At 36.5% G+C, this 22949-nt stretch overlaps 1 protein-coding gene across 1 annotated transcript; it reads right to left on the reverse strand.

Annotated features, from left to right (window-relative positions):
• Nucleotides 1–251: 251 nt before the first annotated feature.
• LOC128606503 (uncharacterized) lies at nt 252–20774 on the reverse strand. Its single transcript, XM_053623083.1, has 5 exons — nt 20686–20774; nt 20402–20472; nt 16817–16915; nt 2418–2527; nt 252–2130 (listed from the first exon to the last, which is right to left on the reverse strand). Exon 5 carries the CDS (start codon nt 1743–1745, stop codon nt 252–254), a length of 1494 nt encoding a protein of 497 aa, XP_053479058.1. The 5' UTR covers nt 1746–2130; nt 2418–2527; nt 16817–16915; nt 20402–20472; nt 20686–20774.
• Between the last annotated feature and the right edge of the window lie 2175 nt (nt 20775–22949).

Consider the following 22949-nt stretch of genomic DNA (forward strand, 5'->3'; position numbering starts at 1 on the left):
AAACATTCGTGCTTGCATCCCAGTCTCTAAATCTGTACAACAATAAAGTCGTTTATAATCTGCATGATAGTTAAGTATAGTGTAAAATTAAACTGTGGTAATATAGTAAAATAATAATAACATTACTACTACTACTACTACTACTACTACTGCTACTAATAATAATAATAATATGTATAGCATTTGATAAGTTCCAGCACCTGATCACCCTTTCCTTCTAATTGTGTCTTGTTTTCTACACTTTAATCTTTTCAATCTATTATGTGGCATTCTGTAAGCCTAATTCCTGAGTCGTCCTGGAATTTCTCTAGTACCCTAACAACTTTCCCCCGTTTGTTCTGGTCTGCATGTATGAGCAGTGCCTGTCTGTGAAAGGAAACACTGGTCCTGCACTCTGACTCACTTCTGAGAATCAGATCTTCTAGTTGTCTCAGAGCCAGATTGAGGATAGCGTTGGTGAGGGGAATGTCAGGACGCAGACGTCTGAGTTCTCCTGAAAAGTTTTGGACTTTAGGAAGAAGGCAGTCCAGAATGCTGAAGTCTAATGGAGGGACAGATTGTATCTGTTTTAGTCTCCTGAGGGTTTGTTCCAGGAAGGACCACCTGATTTCTTGTGGGCCTGGCTCGAAGGTCATGGTAAGAAGAATATCAAACTTTGCTTTCTTCTCTCTCTTCAGAGAAGGAGTAATGAGCACACTAAGGCGCTTGGCCAATATTTCTGAAAATATCAAACAGTCAACATTGAAAATGTCTCCTGAATAATAAGCTTCAGGTACCTGCTTATTCTTTAACATGAGGTTATACTTTCTCTTTAAGGTCTCAGTCAACTGACAACAAAACTTTTTATAGTAATCCACATCCATTGTATCAGGTCTTTGTTTGGAGTCAATCAAAGACTTGATGGCACTCAGTATTTCTGCCCCATTAATCTTCCCTGATCTTCGGTCAGGTTCTTCATCAACTCTAGTTTCCTTCAAAAACAAGGCTACCTTTGGAATTATATTTCCAGTCTGTTGCTGCACTTTGAGTTCTAGGACAAGAGGCTTGTGATCTGAAATTTCATTGCTCTGTATTTTGCTACTACACACCCGTCCCATTGCATCGTTGCACATGAAAAACATGTCCAACCTGGAGTGACTCTCATTCTGACGTCGTGTAAAGCCTCCATCAGCAAAGTGAAGGTATGACCAGGTGTCTCTGAGATTCAAAGAAATAGTAAAGTCTTCTAAAATAGCTCTTAGTGAAGACTGCTTTGTGAGAACAGCTGAAGATAACCGATCAAAGCTGGGATCCAAAACAGTGTTGAAATCACCTCCAACCACTAGCACACCCTCAGCTGTTTCCCTCAAATAGTCTTTCAATCTAGCCAAGACATTTTTGTCTGCCTTATGATTGTACACATTAATGAGAGTGTACAGTTCACCATACAGACGACAGAAGAGCACAATGTAACCTCCACTGCAATCCTCATCATGGCAAATGTACTCAAATGGTACATCATAGCTGATCAGTATTGCCACTCCTTTACTGCGAGGGCTGTGTACAGTGAAGTAGACATTCCAGTTTTCAACATTCTCCAAGATTTGGTAACATGTTGGCCCAACATGTGTCTCTTGTATGAAGGCAATATGAGCCTTTAGGGAAATGAGGCTGCTCAACAAATCTGAAAACTTTTGGGGTGGGCTTTTAATGCCACGTGTGTTCCAGGTGACAAAACGGAGCCTTTTTTTCACTAGTGATGCCATAGTTAATGATTGAACCTCTGTAAATAAAGTATAGAATTTAAAATCACAGATATTTAAAAAAAAATGGGTCTATTATATATTATGTATTGTATATTTAAAGGATCAAACAGCACCTATTTTAGTTATTTCATGTCGGGCCATAAATTTATGAATGAGTTTTGAGAGGAGGTCATTTTATGAACACAGTTCTCTATTCATTGTGTTCTCTCACTGTTTTCAATACATACTCACTTTTTCACTTACAGTATATAAATGAAGAATTGTATAATTCTGATTGAAAGATATAATTTGGTTCAATAAGTATCAATCTCAAAGTAAGTACTATATTATAAAGATTCGCCTGTTAAAAATATACCTTGTTCTCAGCAGTCAGCTGGCGGTACAACTAAAAGAAATTAAGAAATAAGGCATTATTGCACATAAGATTTAATGTACATAGTGGAAATGTTGTACATAAGTCAATTACATCACACATGTGTTGGGTAACAGTTGGGAAATTATTTCGCACTTGAAAATTTTTTGTTTTTATTGCATGAAATTCTATAAAGGAAGAATAGATTGCAACTGCTTTTTTGTTTTATTATATATCCGTTAAAAATAGAAAAACAGATGCATTTGTGCAAAATCTGCATAGCTTTATGACTTTCCATTTAAAAAGCAAGCTGTACTTACCTTAAAGACCAGACAGGCAGCTAGTGAGCGCACACTGGATCAAAGAATGCACTATTTGATTTGTATTTGATGGTCCTTAATCACTTGCTGTCAGGTCTCAGGTCAGACAACTGTTAAGTAAAAGGCTCCATTGTGAGTAAGTGATTTTGTTTACAAACTTATTTTTTTCCCGAATGTCTATGTTAAGCTAATGGCCTCACTGATCTTTTATATTTAGTACTTTGGGATAACTACTGCAATAAACCAAAGCAAGCAAGTTATCATGGTTGTAGTTACAAATTAATTATTATAATTATTTTTTAAGTTTCACTTATGTAGAAATCAAGTGGTAAATAAAACACTAACACAAATTTGTACTTAGTTGATGATCATTGTTTAAAATGATATCACTTAAATCTGAAACAAATCAAGATTTAAGCCATACTTGTGTAAAACTGAAAAGCATTAACACACAATTCACATACCATTTGCTTCAAAATATAATGTAATAGCACATTTGAATAACACATTTGAATTGATCACTGCCTGCTAAGAACTAATATTGCAATTAAATGTGCAAAAATAAAGAATTCACAACATTAAAGTTCATAAATAAAGTTATGTGTAATAAAGTGGAATGACACAGGAAAAAAGTATTGAACGCACTAAGAAAAAGCAGTTCTCCAAGGCAAGGTAAGACAAGGAACCAGCTGAAATCTGTAAGTAATTATACCTCCTATCTGTGCAAATTAATATCAGCTGGGCTAGTAAATTGATGGTCTATAAAAAGGCTTTTCGTTACCAAGGTGTCACACAAGAAACATCTCATGATGGTTAAAAGCAAAGAGTTCTCCCAAGACCTTCACAACCTTATTGTTGCGAAACATATTGATGGAATTGGAAACAGACATATTTCAAAACTTCTGAATCCTCCAGTAAGCACCATTGGGGACATTATCCACAAGTGGAAGCAACATCACTCCATCATCAACCGGTCACGAACAGGAGCTCCTCGCAAGATTTCTGACCAGGGAGTCTGAAGAATTATCAAAAGAGTTGTTTGTTTGAGCTGAAATTTAAAAAAAAAAAAAGGGGAAAAAAAGAATTATCAAAAGAGTAGTCCAAGAGCCAAGGACCACTTGGAAAGAGCTCCAGAAACACTTGGAGGTAGCAGGTGCCATCGTCACAGAGAAAACACTAGGCTATGCACTCCACTGCTCACACTCACCCTGCAAGACTCCATTACTAAAGAAAAGGCACGTCGAAGCTCGTTTAAAGTTTGCTACAACTCATTTGGACAAGCCTATGAAATAGTGGGAGAGTGTACTCTGGTCAGACGAGAGCAAAATGTAACTTTTTGGCTGTCATACTAAACACCAGGTTTGGAGAAGAAACGGCACTGCGCATCACCCTTAAAACACCATAGCAACAGTGAAGTTTGGAGGTGAAGCATCATGGTGTGGGGCTGTTTTTCATCACGTGGTACTGGCAGACTTCATATAACTGAAAGAATGATGAATGGAGCCCTTTACTGGGAGAATCTTGAGAAGAATCTGCTGCCGTCCACCAGGATGATGAAGATGAGACATGGGTGGTCCTTCCAGCCGGACAACGATCCAAAGCATACAGCAAAGGAAACTCTCAATTAGTTTCAGAGAAAAACATCAAGGTGTTAGAATGGCCCAGTCAGTCACCTGACTTGAATCCAATTGAACAAGATTTAAAGACAATATGTTTAGAAGAATGGGCCAAAATCATACCTGAATACTGCGGCCCATTAATTTCTTCATACAGGAAGCGTCTTGAAGCTGTCATTACAAACAAAAGCGTGTTCAATATCGGTCACACGATGGCTTAGTGGTTAGCACGTTCACCTCACACCTCCAGGGTTGGGGGTTCGATCCCCACCGTGGCCCTGTGTGTGCGGAGTTAGCATGTTCTCCCTGTGCTGTGGGGGTTTCCTTAGGGTACTCTGGTTTCCTCCCCTAGTCCAAAGACATGCATGGTAGGATGATTGGCATGTCTAAATTGTCCGTAGTGTATGAATGGGTGTGTGAATGTGTAGGTGATTGTACCCTGCGATGGATTGGCACCCTGTCCAGGGTTTACCCCTTGTGTGCCCCATGCTCACTGGGATAGGCTCCAGGTTCCTCATGACCCTGAGAAGGATAAGCGGTATAGAAGATGGATGGAGTTAAATACTTTTGTCCTTTGTCATTCCACTTTATTACACATAACTTCATTTATGGACTTTAATGTTTGGATTTCTTTATATGTTTGGATTTCTTGAGTTATACCAAAGTCTGGTAAAAAATTTCATGTGAATAGCCTCATTGGAAATATATTTACTGAAAAAAAAAATGTTGATGCGTTCAATACTTATTTCCCCCACTGTAGTTTGCCATCCTTTGTTTTGCTAAATGTTTTGACAATGTCTGAACAATGAATCAAGTGGCAGTTTCTTCCATGTTTTAGCCAACAAAACAGGTTGGTTTAAATTCTTCTCCTGGCTTTCTCCACACAAACACCATACCATCCGATCAATCCAAGTTAAAATTGGATTCATCTGAAAATAACTTATCTTATATGGTATCAGGGAACTGATCTTGTGCTCTCAACTGGTGGCAGAAATGAAGAAGTGAATTAGACTAATGTGATTTACAGGAACTCTGAAAAAGTGGAAGCATTTTACATTGGAAAAGCACATCACAGGGGTTGTAACTATTGCGTAAATACTTGCTGCATAAGATTTACAGCAAAATGCAGTGATTGCTTTAATTAATATATATCAGGAAAAATTATTTTTAGCTCCTATTTAAAACAGAAAGGAAAAGAAAGAGGGAAAGAAAAAGCAGCTTGAGGCGCACACATACTTTTGTACCCAATTTGCCTGAGGACTTGTTTATTTCCGTGATGGATTTTTTAAAATCATTTAAGAGCTGAACCCCGTGTCTCTTTGCTATATGTACAAATGACTTCAGCATGTAACGTTTTCAAATTTGAAAGCAAAAATGAAAAGGTACTGTAGGTTTGCTTGATCACAATTAAGCTCTCATTTTTGATCTCAAAACTGCTGCTGCTCATATCATGTGGTCCATGACTGTAATCCATAAACACAGACTAATGCAAATGTACACATCCAGTTTCTTCACCATGTTTAGTCACTGCTTGAAACTCCCATACAGATACCAATGCAGATAGTCAAATTGCCTTAACTAAGCCTAAATACATTTGCAAAGATATGAATTACAAATGACCTCATAGTCAAATGACCTCATAGTCAAATCTAACGTACCTATATGATAAGGCCAAATCTGGATGATATGTAAAATAAGGCACAACACAAAAGCATATTTCTTCTCTTGGAAATAGTATAAGAGAAACTTTACACTGTAATCAATACAACACTAAATCCAAACCACGGTTAAAGTCCATCACACATTAAGTAAGTGTGAATTAACATTTGCAGAAATTGTTGATTTTCAAGAGTGCTCTATGAGGACTGGACAATAATTTTTTTGTGATTGTGTACAAAATTACAAAAAATATTTAAAATAAACAAATTTAAATTCATTTCCTACACCAGTAATATTTTGTATCTCTACAGCCCAATTCACAAAGGATTACATACTTTGTGTCAAAACTGATTACATTAATGTTACATTAAAGTTTCTGAGCTTTTTTGGTTGTTCTATTTTTGTGTCAGTAGCAATTAAAAGATAAAAACATGAATGGTTATTTGATTGTGGTTTTAAATCCAGGCAGGAGAAATGAAAAACAAGCTTTTTTCATTGACTTAATTAATATGAATTTTTATACAATTATAAATTTGATGTAAATTTTATAAATGTATAAACTTGTCAGAAATTATGCATTCCACATATTTATGATGTACATTATATATTGTAAATAAGCTGTTGTTACTGGTGTTATAAAATGAGAATATAGTTAGTTCACATGTACAGATGGACATCATGTACAGATGTTCAATACTTTTCAAGACAGAATGGTTCAGGTAAAATCGGACTGCCTTAAGTGGAGATATGAGAAATGAAAGGATATAATAAATGCATGAATGGATGTATGAAACTTACAGCAATGGCTATAGCTAAATGGTGCACTGATGGAATTTACATGAATGTAGAAATAATAAGTTTGTGTGTGTGTGTGTGTGTGTGTGTGTGTGCAAATCTGGGATTATGAGCCCCACCCTGAGCCAACCCCAAACTGGTCTCATGTGCAGATTCAAGAGTGTGAACATGTCTTTAGTGTACAGTAGAATGTGTAATATATTGCCAGGTCTATTTTCTATAAGCCCTATGTAAAAATAAATAAATAAATAAATAAATAAATAAATAAATAAATAAAACCCCACAGGCAGCACCTGTGTTTTTGTTGTTGTTGTTATTGTTGTTGTTGTTGATGATAGATAACTTGATCTTAGTTCAGGTTGGGCAACTGTTAGAAATGTTCATTGTAAGTAAATGATTTTGCTTACCAACTGCCCTAGGCTAATGACCCCATTGATATTTTATATTAAGCCCATTAAAATAAAAGATCTGCTACAAAAAAACAAAACAAAAAAAAACAAAGCTAATAATGTTATCTCGATTGTAGTTAAGAATAAACAGATTATGTTTTATTGAAAAATATATTTTAACTTATTTTAAATTAACGTTTCAAACTAAAACAAATATCACTAGTGGTGAAGTAGTTCCTTTAACTCAAACTTGAACTAAATCCATTTCTATAATGTCATGGAAATACCAGAAAAGGGAACTAGTGAGTACAATTCCTATGAGCCACTGCACCTCACCTGACTATGTCACATGACCGTCTGCGCCTGCTCTCAATTTCACACTCATTACTCTGCACCTGTGTAAGCCTCATTCTGTCACTGCAACACTACAAACTGTTTCTGTTTTGTTGTCATTACCAAGCCTTGTTTCCCGTATTGCTGTTCTGTTTTTTTGACTTTGTTTGTCCCCTGCTTTTTGTACTTTGGTTACTCTGATACCCTGTTTGCTAATTGCCTGACCCTTTGCCTGCATTAACTTTGAATCTGCCTTATGTATGCGATTTGTTTGCTGGACTTTATATACTAAAACTGCTTAAGCTATATTTTGCATCAATCTTGCATTGAGCAATGTTCTTTTTGAAGTGACTGACAATTCTCTCATGAGGTTTGGCACAAAGTGGTGAGCCATGACCTATCCTTGCTTTCAAAGACTGACCTTTATTGTGGATGCTCCTTTTATGCCCAATCCTAATACCCTCCCCTGTTACCAATTAACCGGATCCTACAAAATGGTGTTACTTGAATATTCTTACGTTGCCCCTGTCCCAACTTTTTTTTGAGTGTGTTGAAGGCATCAAATTCTAAATTTGTTTATATTTACAAAATACAATTAAATAGCTTTTGTTTGTACTTTTGTCAGTTAATTAAAGTTTCAAGAGATTTGACAAATCACAGATTTCAGTTTTTATTGCATTTTAGAAAAATCCTTTTATGGAAATTGGGTTAGTACTTATAAACCAAGAAAGTTACTAGCTAAATTTACTTAAATTTTTTTTTAAAGAATAAACACTGATGCAGTGTAGACCTTACTTAAAATATACTTAGTTAAATTTACTAAGATTTTGTGTGTGGAAATTGTTACCACACTTTTCTTGAATAAGTTAAACTCCAATATTTTATTCAGTGTAATGTCATGGCATTCTTACCCTAAGGACCAGACAAGTAACTTGAGAGCACATGATTGGCTCAAAGAATGCAGAGGGACACCAGTGTTTGTTTTTGATGGTCCTTAATCACTTGATCTCGCTTCTTAGTTCAGACAACTGTAAAGTAAATGTTTCCACTGAAGGTGATTTTGAAACGACTATATATATATGTGTGTGTATGTATATATATATATATATATATATATATATATATATATATATATATATATATATATATATACAGTGGCAAGAAAAAGTATGTGAACCTTTTGGAATTTCATGGTTTTCTGCATAAATTTGTCATAAAATGTGATCTGATCTTCATCTAAGTCAAGGGTACTGACAAATATAATGTGCCTTAAATAATAACACAAAAAAATTCTGATCTTTCATGTCTTTATTGAGAACAACCAAAAAAACCTCATAGTGCTTGTGGAAAAAGTATGTGAACCCTTGAGTTAATGACCTCAAAAAAGCTAATTCGAGTAAGGTTTTAGCACACCTGGAGTCTCGTTAAGAAAATGAGTTTGGAGGTGTGGACTACAGCTACTTTAACTGATAAAAACCCCTCAAACTTTTGGTGTTTGCTTTGCACAAGAAGCACACACTTATATGAGCCATGCCTCGCGGAAAAGAGCTTTCAGAGGATTTACGATCAAGAATTATTGATTTACATAAAGCTGGCAAGGGTTACAAAGTGATTTCAAAGACTTTAGAAATTCACCAGTCTATAGTTAGGCAAACATTCTACAAATGGAGACACTTTGGGACTGTTGCTACTCTACCAAGAAGTGGGAACCCAGTCAAAATGAATTCAAAAGATGAATTCCCAAGTATATCAAACAATTCTTCAGGATAATGTGAGAATATCTGTACGTCAGCTGAAACTGTGTAGAAGTTGGGTGATGCAACAGGACAATGACCCGAAACACCGGAGCAAGTCCACAACAGAATGGCTTCAGAAAAACAAAATCCACCTTTTGGAGTGGCCAAGTCAGAGCCCAGACCTCAACCCAATAGAGATGCTATGGAATGACTTGAAGAGAGCCATACACATGAGCTGTCCAAAGAATATGACAGAGCTAAAGCAGTTCTGCTAGGAAGAATGGGTTAAAATTCCTCTTGAACGATGTGCAGGTCTGATCCACAGCTACAGGAAGCATCTGGTTGAGGTTACTGCTGACAAGCGGGGGTCAACCAGTTATTAATTCTAAGGGTTCACTTACTTTTTCCACTGCCATTTTGAATGTTGAATGAGTGTGTTCAAGAAAGACATGAAAGATCAGAATTTATTTTGTGTTATTATTGTAGACGCATTATATTTGTCAATACCCTTGACTTAGATGATGATCAGATCACATTTTATGACAAGTTTATTCAGAAAACCATGAAATTCCAAAAGGTTCACATACTTTTTAAAAAAAAAAAAAAAATAATAATAATAATGCTAACTTGTTAAACATCTGCTGCTACATTCATTTTGTAATATACTACAGCATTACAGAAATCTAAATTTAGTACTGTGACCAGTTTCTTATTACCTTTTATTGAAAGCACATAACTAATCTTGCCCATATTTTGTCAAAGAAAAAAAAAACTCAAGTTAGTGATATTATTAGTGTGTATATTAAAAATGAGATAAATTTGTCAGTGTATTATACATGTATGAGGACCCATGTTTATTTTTCCCATGGTTAAGAAAAAAGGGTACTTGACCTATAGGCCTAAACAATAAGCCCTGGTCATAATTCGTCGACAAATGTCATCTTTCTTTACTGGCTGTGAGCACATTTGCAATCATGTCAGCCATCAAAATTAATAATATGGGAACAAATAATTGCAACTACTGTAACATATAAAATGAAAACAGAATTAATTCTGTGAAATAACTTATTTTAAGACCACTTAGTCTGGATGTTGTAAGATACTTATTTTAAGTCCTGACTGCTTCTTGAAAACATTTATGAAAAAATCCACAAAATCAGATGTGATTGTGGTGTATGTACGCGCAGAACCTGTCTTTGATAGCAAATAGTGCCCTTACAAAAATTATGTAAAACTATGGCTTCTAGCTCATTCAGAACCAGACTGACAATAGCAATGGTGAGTGGACACCCAGGCTCCAAAAGTCTGAGTTCAGAAGAGATTTGGTCTTTAGGGATAAGGCAATCCAGAAAATGTTCCAGAATGCTGAACTCTGGTGGGGGAGGCAGAAGGGCTCTGTTTTGGCTTCTTCACCCCAGGTTGTAGATTCTTAAGTTTTATCTCAAGGAAAGACCACTTGATTTTCTGTGGGCCTGCCTCAAATTTCACAGTGGAAAATGTATAATGTTTTGTCGCTATCTTTCCCTTGAAAGAAGGGGAAATAGATGATACGCTTTGCCAAAATTTGAGAGAATATCAAATACTCCAAGGTGTTTCTCTCTCCTTTCGCTTTTTTCTCTATTATTAACTTGTATTTGATTTTTAAGGTGTCAGTCAGTTGACAGCGACGCTTTTTATATGACTTCACATCCTTCATATCAAGTGAGTACTCTTCTAAGTCAGTCAAAGATTTAATGGCACTCAGTATTTCTGCCCCACTAATCTTCCCTCAGGTCTTCTATCAGGTGTGTATTTAAAAGGCTGTGGCAGCCGTAAGGCAACATTCGGGAGGTTTGTTTCAGTTCTGTGCTGAACTGTGAGTTCTAGTACAAGAGGATAATGATCAGAAACACCCTGTGCTTCAGCTACATTAATTTTACACACCCGTCACAATTTGTGCTCCGGCAGGAAAAACATGTCTATTCTGGAGTGACTGTCATTCTGACGCTGTGTAATGACCTCATCAGTAGGACGTTTGTATGACCAGGTGTCTCTGAGATCGAGAGAAACAGTAAAATCTTCTAAAAAAGCTCTGAATTGTGAATGTCTTGCATGAGAACTTAAAGATCTCTGATCAAAGCAGGGATGCAAAACTGTGTTGAAATCACCTCCAACCACTAGCACACCCTCAGCTGTTTCCATTAAATAGTCTTTCAATCTACCCAAGACATTTCTGTCTGACTTATTATTGTACACATTAACAAGAGTGTACAGTTCATGATGCAGTCAACAGAAGAGCACAATGTAACCTCCACTGAAGTCCTCATCATGACATATGTACTGAAATTTTACTTTGTCTCTTATCAGTATTGCGACTCCTTTACTGCGAGAGTTGTGTACAGTGAAGAAGACTTTCCAGCCTGGAACATCTTCTAAGATTTTGTGACAGTCTGTCCCAACATGTGTCTCTTGTATAAAGACAATATCAGCCTGAAGGTAACGAAGGCTCTTTAAAATTTTTGAGAACTTTTGTGGTGACTTCTTGGTATTTTTTAATACCACTTGTGTTCCAGGTGACAAAAAAGAGGCTTTTCTGTTCTGCTTGCATTGTCATTATTAATGATTGAACGTCTGTAAATAAAGTACACTATTTAAAACAATTACATTAGATTATATAGTATATTATATGATCTCTGTCTAATGTGTGTTATGTGTTGTATGTTTAAAAGAACCCTCAATCTCAAATATCAATCCCATAATAAGTACTATTTAATACAGATTAACCTTGTTGGAAACATACCTTGTGTTCAGCAGTCAGCTGGTAGACAAATGAAAGAAATGACCAAATACATATTTAAGAAATCAAGAAATAAGGCTTCAGTTAATTCTACAGGAATTATTGTACATAGTGGAAATATTGTGCATAGTAAGTTAATCACATCACGTTTGGTAACAGTTTGGTAAATTATCTCCCATAGAATATTTTCTAGGTATATGTCCATTTTCATGGCATACAATTTTACAAAGGAAAAAGAGCTTGCAACTGCTTTTGCTCTTTTTTTTCTTTTTTTTTCTTTCTTTCCTTTTTTTTTTGCTCACATACAGTATCGGTTTTAAGGGGAAAGGAAAACAGAGTAGACAAACACATTTGTGCACAATATGCATGTGTTCTTGACATTCAATTCAAAAAAGAAAAAATAAGAACTTCCTAATACATTTTATCGTATTAGTGTACAGCACAATGTGTACACTGAAAAAAAATGATTCTACTACTAATACTAATAATGATACTAATGGACACTGTAGAAATGTTGTGCTTATGATTATGATGATGATGATTCTGTGCTGGAGTACATCTTCTTTTCTCTCTCTATTTATTTTATAGTTTATAATTATAGCATAAAACTGGAATCGATATGGGCGTTACCAATGTCAGCCTGTATGAATTTCAGGATTACTCTTAAAGCCTACTCATTCATCCTAAATTATAAATCTTTCTTCAGGCATGAACTTACAGGCTCACCATGCACTGACATTTTCAGCTGGCACCACTCTTCACAGACAGTGTGATTCCACAAATCTTTTACTCTTTTCCCGTGCACCAAATCTTCACAATTATTTAAGAAATTGAAGAATTTGTTTGGCTAATGACAGAATTTTACCAACGTGAGCTAGAACAACAACAAATATGCTTATGCAGCACAAGTTTATGACACCACTAAATATCCAAAATTAGATATTTGTACAATATGTCCAAAATGTACTCTGGCCTTTACTCCAGGAATATTTCAGCATTTTAGCCTAATTAATGTCCACTGCTTTACCAGCACAGAATCAAAAGCTGCTTGCTGGTGCCACCTGAACATTTCCATCTGCTATTAGTGCAGGTCTGCTGTGTGTAAGGCTGGTGCCAAGATATCTGAACCTGGAGAGAACTGCTCTCTGAGGAAAAAGGACTCTTACAGGAATTAACACTTGAACTCTCGCCCTCAGAATTATCAGCTTCACCTGAGATAACACATCACGCTGAGTGGAGACGAGAAGATCGCACATCACTACATTGCTTCCTTATTCCTCTCTTTCCACACCCTTCTCTCTCTCTGTATTGAGATCACCTTAAACTCACACAAGGTCTGTATGCATTACATAATATGTTTAATGTTGTCATGTAATTAACTATACATGTTTAGCATCATTCAAAAGGTCTCAGTGCATCTGGAAAATATGGTCTCATTCAGCAGTTTAAATCACTACATAAGATCTAGAGAAAAATACTGCATGACGTTAAAGGCATACCTTCCCCAGGTCCTTCACATAAATTACCTCCTGTATGTAAATAAGATACATCCTTCCACAGACTGGCCTAAATTCCAATTATAACCACAAACAACACCATTTGGTGGACCTACAGAGTATCTGGGTATTTAGGGGAGAGCTGGCCAAAGATTTGGGGAATCTGTAGACAGATCTCCCACACAGTTGCTGTGTGTAGTTTTTCTCTATCAGGTATGCAAATTTGATTTTCTTATGTTGTATTATTATGTTTGAATTTGATTGGTAATGTTGAGTAATGATGACTGTCATTCTTTCTTCTTATTATTGTTAGTATTATTAGATTTGGATATGTTCCTACCTTCACAAAAAAATGATTAGACTTGATTATATTCTGACTTATTCTGGAATTATTGTCTCTAGTAGATTACGTTAAGATTATGTGTGAGGTGCTTCATTACTAGGGATCTTTTCCAGTTCACTATGAGACTGAGCACCATGTGTGTGACCTACAATCTCCAGAAGACGTGTGATGCTAGAGTGAGGACAAAGGGTTTGATATAGAATACTTGTCTCTGAAATGACCTCAAAAAAGTCTCTTGTCTCTGAAATCACCACAAAAGCATATGCTGAGGAACGGGGACATGAAAATATGCATTGTACACATGTAACCTAGTCTTGTGGCTACACGACATAAATAATATCTGATACAATTACCATACATAAAGCCTCTCTTCTAAACCTGAAAGTAGGTGGAGCTATAGAACATACCCTTTGTTCTGAGAGTAGGGTCTACTTTTTTGATTGTGACTCTCCCCAAGAGAGAAGTAACTTATTGGAGCAGAGTGGCAAATTGATTGGACTGGAAATTGGCCAAACACTCAGCCTTGAAGGCTGGAGCCAACAGTTTACACTCCCACAAACTTGTCAAGAGGACCCACTGGTCTGAAGTAGTAATTGTCCAATGATCCAATTAGTAAAGTGTCCTGCCAGCAGCCCCTGTCTTTCTTGGATGGGCTCCACGGTGCTCTTTCATGTTGTGGGAGCATCTTTTGGAGGTCATCCCACAAAGTAGTGGGTTGACCTAGGAAATAGGAATTAGTGCTTTATACAGTGAACCAACAGTGATGTGATCCAAGTGTCAACAGTAGGCATGCACTCAGCCAGAGTCCATTAGGTTAGCTAAGGTGCACACCACAGAGTTCAGGCATGTTGCAGTAGAGGTTCTACAAACCTCCTTAAATGTTCTCAATATCATATTTACACTGTGGCACACTGAAATTCTCTGTGTCCAGGGCTGATCACAACAGTTCATTTGGTTTTTGGTCTTACCCGAATTTTAGTCTACGCTAGTAGTCAGATGGCAGGTGATGTGAAAGCTAACCCCTTTCTGTTTTAGTGATAGCTTAATACTCAAGATAGCTTGAATACTTAATTAATTACCTGTCTCTTGCTCAGCAGAAAGAATGGGGGAGTAGCTGAGAAAACTCGGCTTCAACTCCAGACTGTTTTTAATAATTAAGCTACAAGCAGCATCTCAGCAAGCGTGTAGCAACATGCTTAGACACAAGGCATCTACTCAAGGCTTTGTAATAACAGCCGTGATGTCAGAGGAGGCCCCAATAACACAGATACCCAGACGTTGAATGAAACCCAACTCCAGCTCTGTATGAATGTTCAGTTCAGCTAATTTTGCAAAGTCAGCCATCTACAAAGCACAGTATTGGCCAATATAGGGGCATTATAAATTCGGCAATTGACTGAGAGGTTAGTGCCAGGCTGAGCAACAGATCAGGTGTGGACAGTGTGGGAGTTGTGCTAATATGTCTAGAAAGCTAGTGATGGAACCCGGATAATTGGGTTCCATAGGATTTCCATAGGAGATAAAGAAATGATAGAAGATGAGGAGATTATAGAAATCTATCGCCAGTTTTAGAGCACAGGATCCCTGTAGTTCCAATAGTAGTCACAAAAAGGCCAATCAGTTCTTTTAATGGCATTTTTAAGTGTCAATCAATATTTATGAAGTACTTGTGTAAAACTGAAATGCATATGAACATCCATTTAATATACTATTTTCTTTAAAAAATGTAATGACATGTATTTCATTTAGTGCTAAGACACTAGATAAGTATTGCCTGTTACACTCAAGCCAACCAGGACAGCCAGGAACCTTGGATAAACTTTTGATGACAGCTTGACGTTTACAGACCACATTTCAACAACTGCATTGTCCTGTAGGTTCGTTCTGTATAACATCAAAAGAATCAGACCCTATCTCACCAAACAGGCTACACATCTACTAACCCAGGCTCTTGTCATCTCAAAACTGCCCTACTGCAATGCACTACTCTTGAGCCTCCCAGCGAGCTCCTTCAAACCCCTTCAGATGATTCAGAATGCAGCAGCACGCCTCGTCTTCAACCAGCCCAAAAGGACCCATGTCACACCCCTCTTCATCTCCCTCCACTGGCTTCCTGTAGCCACCGATATCAAATTCAAGGCCTTGATGCTCACATACAAGACCTTGTCGAGAACATTACCCCCTACCTCAACACTCTCCTGAAGGCTTACGTTCCCTCACGCAATCTGCAATCGACTAACAACTGACACTTAGTAGTGCCTACTCAGCGTGGCTCAAGGTCCCTTTTCAGAACCTTCACACTAACTGTCCCTCAGTGGTGGAATGAACTTCCAACTCAATCTGGACTGCAGAATCTGTCACGATTTTCAAAAAACAGCTAGAGGCCCACATCTACAGGTGAAAGAAACCAATTTTAGGAATGGGGTTTATATGAGCTTCAAAGGTGAGGGAGGGATCAAAGATGATGCCTACATTTTTTACAGTACTAGTTGGTTTAATGAGAGTGCTATCAATGTCACAACTAAAGTCATAGAGGATATGTTTAGTAAGTGTTGGTGTTCCGATAATAATGATCTCAGTTTTGTCCATGTTAAGTTTTTAAAATTGGACTTATGTCATTGACACATGCTGATAGTGGACCAGTCTGGAGAGTGGGAGCAGTTCTACAGGCTGTATAGATGTCACGTAATGGACGTAAAGGAGGTAGGAAGGATGCAAATGCAGATAAAAGCTTTATTGTATGAGTGACAGGCAGACAAATTCAAATCGTGAAACATAGATGTGGTCATAAACAGGCAATAGGTCAGGCGGTCGGCAAACAAGGCAAAACAAGAATAGAGAATGAGGGCGAGAACAATATCAAAACAATAACCCACGAATCGAGAAACAAATGCTTGGTATATGGAAACCTCACGTAATACTTCGCAAATATTTAGTGTTCAAACAGTCTCTTTTATGTGTGGTGTGATTGTGTGTGAGATTGGATGCAGGTGCGCATGATTAGAATGAATGTGAGTGTTCTGGGAAATGTGATCCATGGTGGCCATGTTTGTGGGCTGCAGTGCAGGATGGGAAATTTAGCTAGATAATAGGCTCGAGTATTTCATGAATGAAAAGTGGAAGAGTCTTTCTTTCAATGCGGACTCTCGTTGTATAGTTTTGCATGCAACGGCCCATCGGCACTCGTGGAGCTTTCAGAGGTTTAATTAGCTCAAATGACAATTAAAACTGTCATGGTTAAAAATTAGACACATACCTCATTTGAAGGGATGCGGGACTTAGTACTGCATCATTGTGTAGACGCAAACTGCCTTCATGAGCAAGTCAGAAGTCCACCTTTCTCCAATTCTCATAGCTGTACCAAGAAAACACACCCAAACTCTTAGACCACTGAAACAAACACTTGTGACCCATTTGAATCCCTCTCTCATCTACTACATCTGTTGTAGGAAAGCACCATGTGCTGTCATAATAATATGTTTAATTTATATAGCGCCTTTCCAGAGCTCAAGGACACTTTACAATTCAATGATACATAAACAATGAACAATCATGCACAAACACACAATGTGAAAAACAAAGAGCAACCAAACACAGAAAAGAAATACATAGTACAGTCACTGAGAAAATGTATTATAACAGATTAGGACAGATAACACTGAGACAACAGATACGTTTTTAATTGTGATTTGAACTCGGAGATGGATGTGATGCTGTGGAGATTGAGAGGGAGAGAATTCCAGATTTTAGGTGCTACAACACTGAAAGTCTTACCATCCATGGTTGAGAGACAAATCTAGAGACAGAGAGCATTCCGAGCCCAGAGGACCTGAGAGAGTGGGGCGGGTTGTAGGGGAGAAGCAGTGCACTAAGATAGAAAGGTACCAAACCATAAAGTGATTTAAATGTGAGCAGGATTATTTTATATTTAATACAAAATGAAATCGGTAGCCAATGCAGTTCAGACAGGATTGGAGTAATGTGAGCTGAGTGCATGGTATGTGTGAGAAGTCTAACGGCAGAGTTTAAAATATATTGCAACCTAGCAATAGAATTAGCAGGTAGACCAATGAGGAGAGCATTGCAAGTCGAGCTGTGAGGAAATAAATGCATGAACCAGTGTTTCAGCATCTTTGAGGCTAAAGAAAGTACGGAGGCGAGCAATGCGACACAGATGAAAGAAACCAATTTTAGGAACGACGTTTATATGAGCTTCAATATATTGAAATTGATGCTGCTTTGTTGCTGCTTCATACTCTGATTTGGTTTTATTTTGTTCTGTTATTTTGTTTTGTGTTGGTTACTGTCTTGGTATGAGACACTGACGCGTCATCGATGTACATTGCCACATCACTGTCTGTCACGACATTTTAAACCCCAAAGACAAAAATAGTGGAAAAAAGCTCAAAATTAACCAGTTTTCTCCTACAATTAAAATTAACGGATACTAAGATTGTCTTTTATGATGTACGACATGTACGCCTGTGTTAAAATCTCAGAAAATGTAGTTTAGTGTTTCATGAAGCTATTAAGGCCTAATAAGTTTTGACGAACAGAAGTTATTTGCACATGCCAAATAATATAATTAAATAATGAATTGATTTAACTCCATCACACATTTAAAAAAGTCTTTCTGTCATTTTTAACAAAAAGGTAAGTCATGCTGCTTCAGAATATGATATAAATGTTTTTTTTTTTTTTTATGTCATTTGTAAATAGTCAAAACCTTGCAGTTGTGTGGAGGTCTGTTATATTAATAGCAAAATAACTTGGACAAAGTGGAAATTCTAAATGTGTGCCGATATTTTTTAATTCACTCTGTTTATTTTGTTTTTGTTTTTGTTTTTGTTTTGGAACTGCAATCTAATGTGTATGTGTCTGTGTATGTTTTACTGTGTTTAGCTTTTTGTAATATGTATGTACATACATTTTCTTTATATTTAAATATCTTTGATTGCCTTTTTGTTCATTGAATTATAAAATTAAAGATCAAAATGACTTTATTTCAAGTGAAGTAGAAATTGTGGTTTGAGGCACCTATATTGTGGTCTAGGTGCTATCGTCAGTACTAACACCATAACACTATTTAACACCAGACGACACACAAGCAGCTTCAACTCAAAGGCTCTGAAGAGTTGATAAGACTCAAGCTAAAGTAAAATATAAAACTCTATAAGCAGTATTTGATAGTAAGTCATACACTGAGGAAAACAGGATGCTCAACAAAAAAAATTTTGAACTTACAAATGTATGACAAATTAGACCATATTTTTTCTTCTCCAGCATAGAAATGAACTTCAAATGATAAATGGATGAACTTGGCATTGCAAACAATAAATATATTGTATAGTATATTAAATGCAGGGAGACATAAGTGTTTGCTGTTGCTGATCTCAGTTCAGCTCAGACAACTGTTGTTCACTGTCCAATGTTCAATGTAAGTAATTCTATTTATTACCAAATGGAATTTTTTCCCAGGATGCCCACAAAATAACTAAATCTTCTTCATGAAACCAAAACAAATGCTGTTATCTGGGTTGAAGTCAAGAAAGATTATGAATGATTACTTTGTCAGCCTACTTATCATTGATATTAAAATAATTTTAAAATGCATAATTTAAAATTAAAAAAACAAATCATTATTTAAGCCATACTTTTGTAATACATATGAACATCCAGTTCACATATCAATTGTTTCAAAATAAAATGTAATGGCACATATTTCATTAGAATTTATTATTGCCTGTTAAAAACTAACTATTTTATATTTACATTCATATGATTTTTGTGGTTCTGTTTTTAGAAAAACATTCAATTCTATTGAGGAACAATAATTTAATAGCATTCAGGAACTATTGTAAGGTATGTATTTGTAATGTTGTAATTCACATCTATTTCAGTAAATATTTTAAATGCTATTATATAGATTTCCTCTTTGGAAAGCTACCTTGTGCACCCACCTAGTAGTAGAACAAACAGTCATACAATTCAGAGTAGCTTTGAAAACATAAGAGCATGTCACAGGCGAATTAGTTATTGGTCCATACAGCAGAAGAAAGGAAATGATTACTCTATGTAACATATGGCAGGAAAAGCAACTTGGAGAAAACATTAATGATCACTGTTGGAGTGTTTGGTAACACTTTCTATGAAGCCAATGCTTATAATGAATTATACAGTGGGGGAAATAAGTATTGGATGTGTCAAAAAAAGTTCAGTAAATATATTTCCTATGAGGCTTTTCACATGAAATTTTCACCAGTCATCAGTATTAACTCAAGAAATCCAGAAATATAAAGAACTCAAAACATTAAAGTCTATAAATAAAGTGATGTGTAATAAAGTGGAATGACACAGGAAAAAAGTACTGACCACGGTAACTGAAATTTATTTAATTCTTAGCAGAGTGGATACTTAGTCCACCAGCGTGGACCTCGAAAATTGAAGGATCTGGAGAGATTCTGTATGGAGGAATGGTCTCAGATCCCTTGCCATGTATTCTCAACCTCATCAGGCATTATAGGAGAAGATTCAGAGCTGTTATCTTGGCAAAGGGAGGTACAAAAAGGGTGCCAATAATTGTTGCACACTTATATTTAAAAAAAAAAAAAAATTAACGTGTGTTTTGTCGGCAATTGTTCGATACCCATGAGAACATATTATTTTTGTGACTTTTTTAAACAAAAGATCAAAAGATTCAACAATAAAGACAAATTTTCACAGCCTTCTTTGCTCATATTTACCAAGGGTGCCAATATTAGTGGAGGGCACGGTAGGTTCATGGATTTCATTTAAAAAGGAAGAAAGTTTGTCATGTCAGTGTGCAGTACATCTTACATACCTTAAACACCAGACAAGTAACTTGTTTTTGATGCTCCTTGATCCCTTGATCTCAGTTCTCAAGTCAGACAACTGTAAAGTAAAAGTTTGCATTGTAAGTTAGTGTCTTTGTTTACCGTTAGTGTTTTTGTTTATTTAATAATCAAATACCAAAAATTGTAGTACATAAATTCGTTCACATACCATTTCCTTAAAAAAATGGTCTCTACATATTGTGTATTATTAACCTATTTTTCAAAAAATATTATAAATGTTATTATATAGAGTCCCTTGTTAGGAACTTACCTTGCCGCAAAATGTGGTGATTATGGCAAGAAAACAGAAAAGGAGACTTTTAGCTTCTACATACAAAGCAAGAGAAACAAAACGAATAACAAAAAGCAGGAAATGCGCGCGCATACACACAAACACACACACACACACACAAACATTCATGCGATGTTTGCATGAGCACATCCCTCTTTCCATGATGTATTGTCTAACCCATAAAGAACTAAACCTAAGCTTGCTTGGGAATATGTGTGTTTTTGAACACTAAACACTAGGGAAATTGTGTGCCCAAGAAAAAAAAGGTTTATTTTCATCTGTAAATATTGCAAGAATATGTAGAATATAATATATGGAATTAATAAATTTACAATAGACCAATAAACAATAAAACACTTTACAAATTAGTAAATGTTACTGGAGGTCTCTGTGCTACTGTACAACCCTGTGACTGTTTCTATGATTTAGGCATTTAAAGTCAAGTTTAGAAACAAAAATGAAAATGTACTCTAGGTTTTCTTGATCAGGTTTAAGATTGTGTTATTGACAGAACAGCTGCTGCTAACATCATGTGATCCATGATGGTGATCCATGAAAACAAACTGATGCAAATGTCCACATCCAGTTATAGTCAAATATAACCTCCATACAACGCAAACTCTGGATTCAATGTGAAACTAAGGTACAAAATGAAAGTAAATTTCTGTGTATTTGTAATTGTAGACAAACAGGGCAAGACATTTAATTTTAGCAGGAGGACATCTGCTAATAAGCATCCAACATAAATGCTGCCAAGGTGCATGTATGAGCACAACATATCTGTAAATGAAAGACAGGTCATACAGGTTGACTTTATACAGGAGTGATACATTATACATAGTTGTAGTATTGTTTTCATTATATCTAATTTTAAGAACAGTTGATAAGTTTTTATGTAGTTCCAAAATTAAAATAATAATAATAATAATAATAATTTCTAGGTTTTAAGTATAGATTAGCAACATACTGGCCCTGCGATGGATTGGCACCCCGTCCAGGATCTCCCCTGCCTTGTGCCCCTGGGATAGGCTCCAGGCTCCCCACGACCCAGTAAGGATAAGCGGTACAGAAATTGGATGGATGGATGGAGAGCAACATACTGTATACTGTAGAGCAAAGGTTCTCAACCTTTTGTAAATAAAGCCCCTCCAAGCCTCCCCTATCATGTGGCATATACCTAATCTATAATCTGTTTTTATTACTTTTATAAAACTATATAACGGACAGGTATGGAACATGAATTATATAAAATGTTTCTGAACACTATAATTACTTTGAACAAGAGAACTAGGCTGTAATAACGTGGACTATTTTACATGTAAAACATGTTGCATTACTTTCATCATGCATTCTAAAAACATTCACAAACGAATTACGCAAATTGGGATGAAGGCCACATCTCATTAGCCATGACAGTGGGATACATACTCTTGCTTCTGTTTACATTCACGTCTATCAGTACGTTTACATGGACGACAATACTCCGATATTAACCCGATTAAGACAATACTCTGATTAAGAATCTACCATGTAAACACAGATTTCTGACGATCTTAATCCGACTAAAGTCATACTCGAAGTAAACACAAATCGAATTAAGACATGTGGAGTATTCCTGTTTTAGTTGCATTATCGAAGTGCATTACAGACATGGACGCACCTTAATCACACTATTAACATCGTGTGGGAGTTCCCTTTTTGAAAGGGAACTCCACGTTGCGTTTAGCATAACACTATGGGAGCACCCCTCACGCACAACCGGCATCTGAAGATTGTGTAAAATCATGCCTATTTAAAGGCCTGCCATGATCAGGTGACGTGGCAATTAAGCGCGTTGCGTGATATATATATGGCACCTGTGAACCGTGACATCAGCCTTATTATCTTCAGTGAGACTGCATGTCGGTTGTTTGTGTAAAGAAACAAAAAGATGCTTAATTTCCTCTCTGTCTTTTCTCAAAATCTCTGGACTTTTCTATCCCTTTAAAAAAAGAGAAGAAATAAAAGGAATGAGCGAGAGAGAAAAATATGAGTGAGAGAATTCAGGAAGTGTGTTACATCTTGCTCCCGTTTCATCACGGTGAGTAGTGCACACTTTCTGTGTGAAGTGTCTAGGTGTGGAGCATGCGATGGCAGCCTCGAGAGGCTGTGAATTGTAACGCCTACATTAGGCAGCTCCGCTCGCGTCTTGCTCTCTTCTCAGAAGACGAAGCAAGTTGGGTTTCAGAGCCTCGCTGATCTGG

Source organism: Ictalurus furcatus, chromosome 1, assembly GCF_023375685.1.
Source record: "Ictalurus furcatus strain D&B chromosome 1, Billie_1.0, whole genome shotgun sequence".
NCBI lineage: Eukaryota > Metazoa > Chordata > Actinopteri > Siluriformes > Ictaluridae > Ictalurus > Ictalurus furcatus.

Excerpts from the sequence above, each read along its gene's own strand:
- LOC128606503 (XM_053623083.1), bottom strand. The coding sequence starts at position 1,745 with ATGGCATCACTAGTGAAAAAAAGGCTCCGTTTTGTCACCTGGAACACA.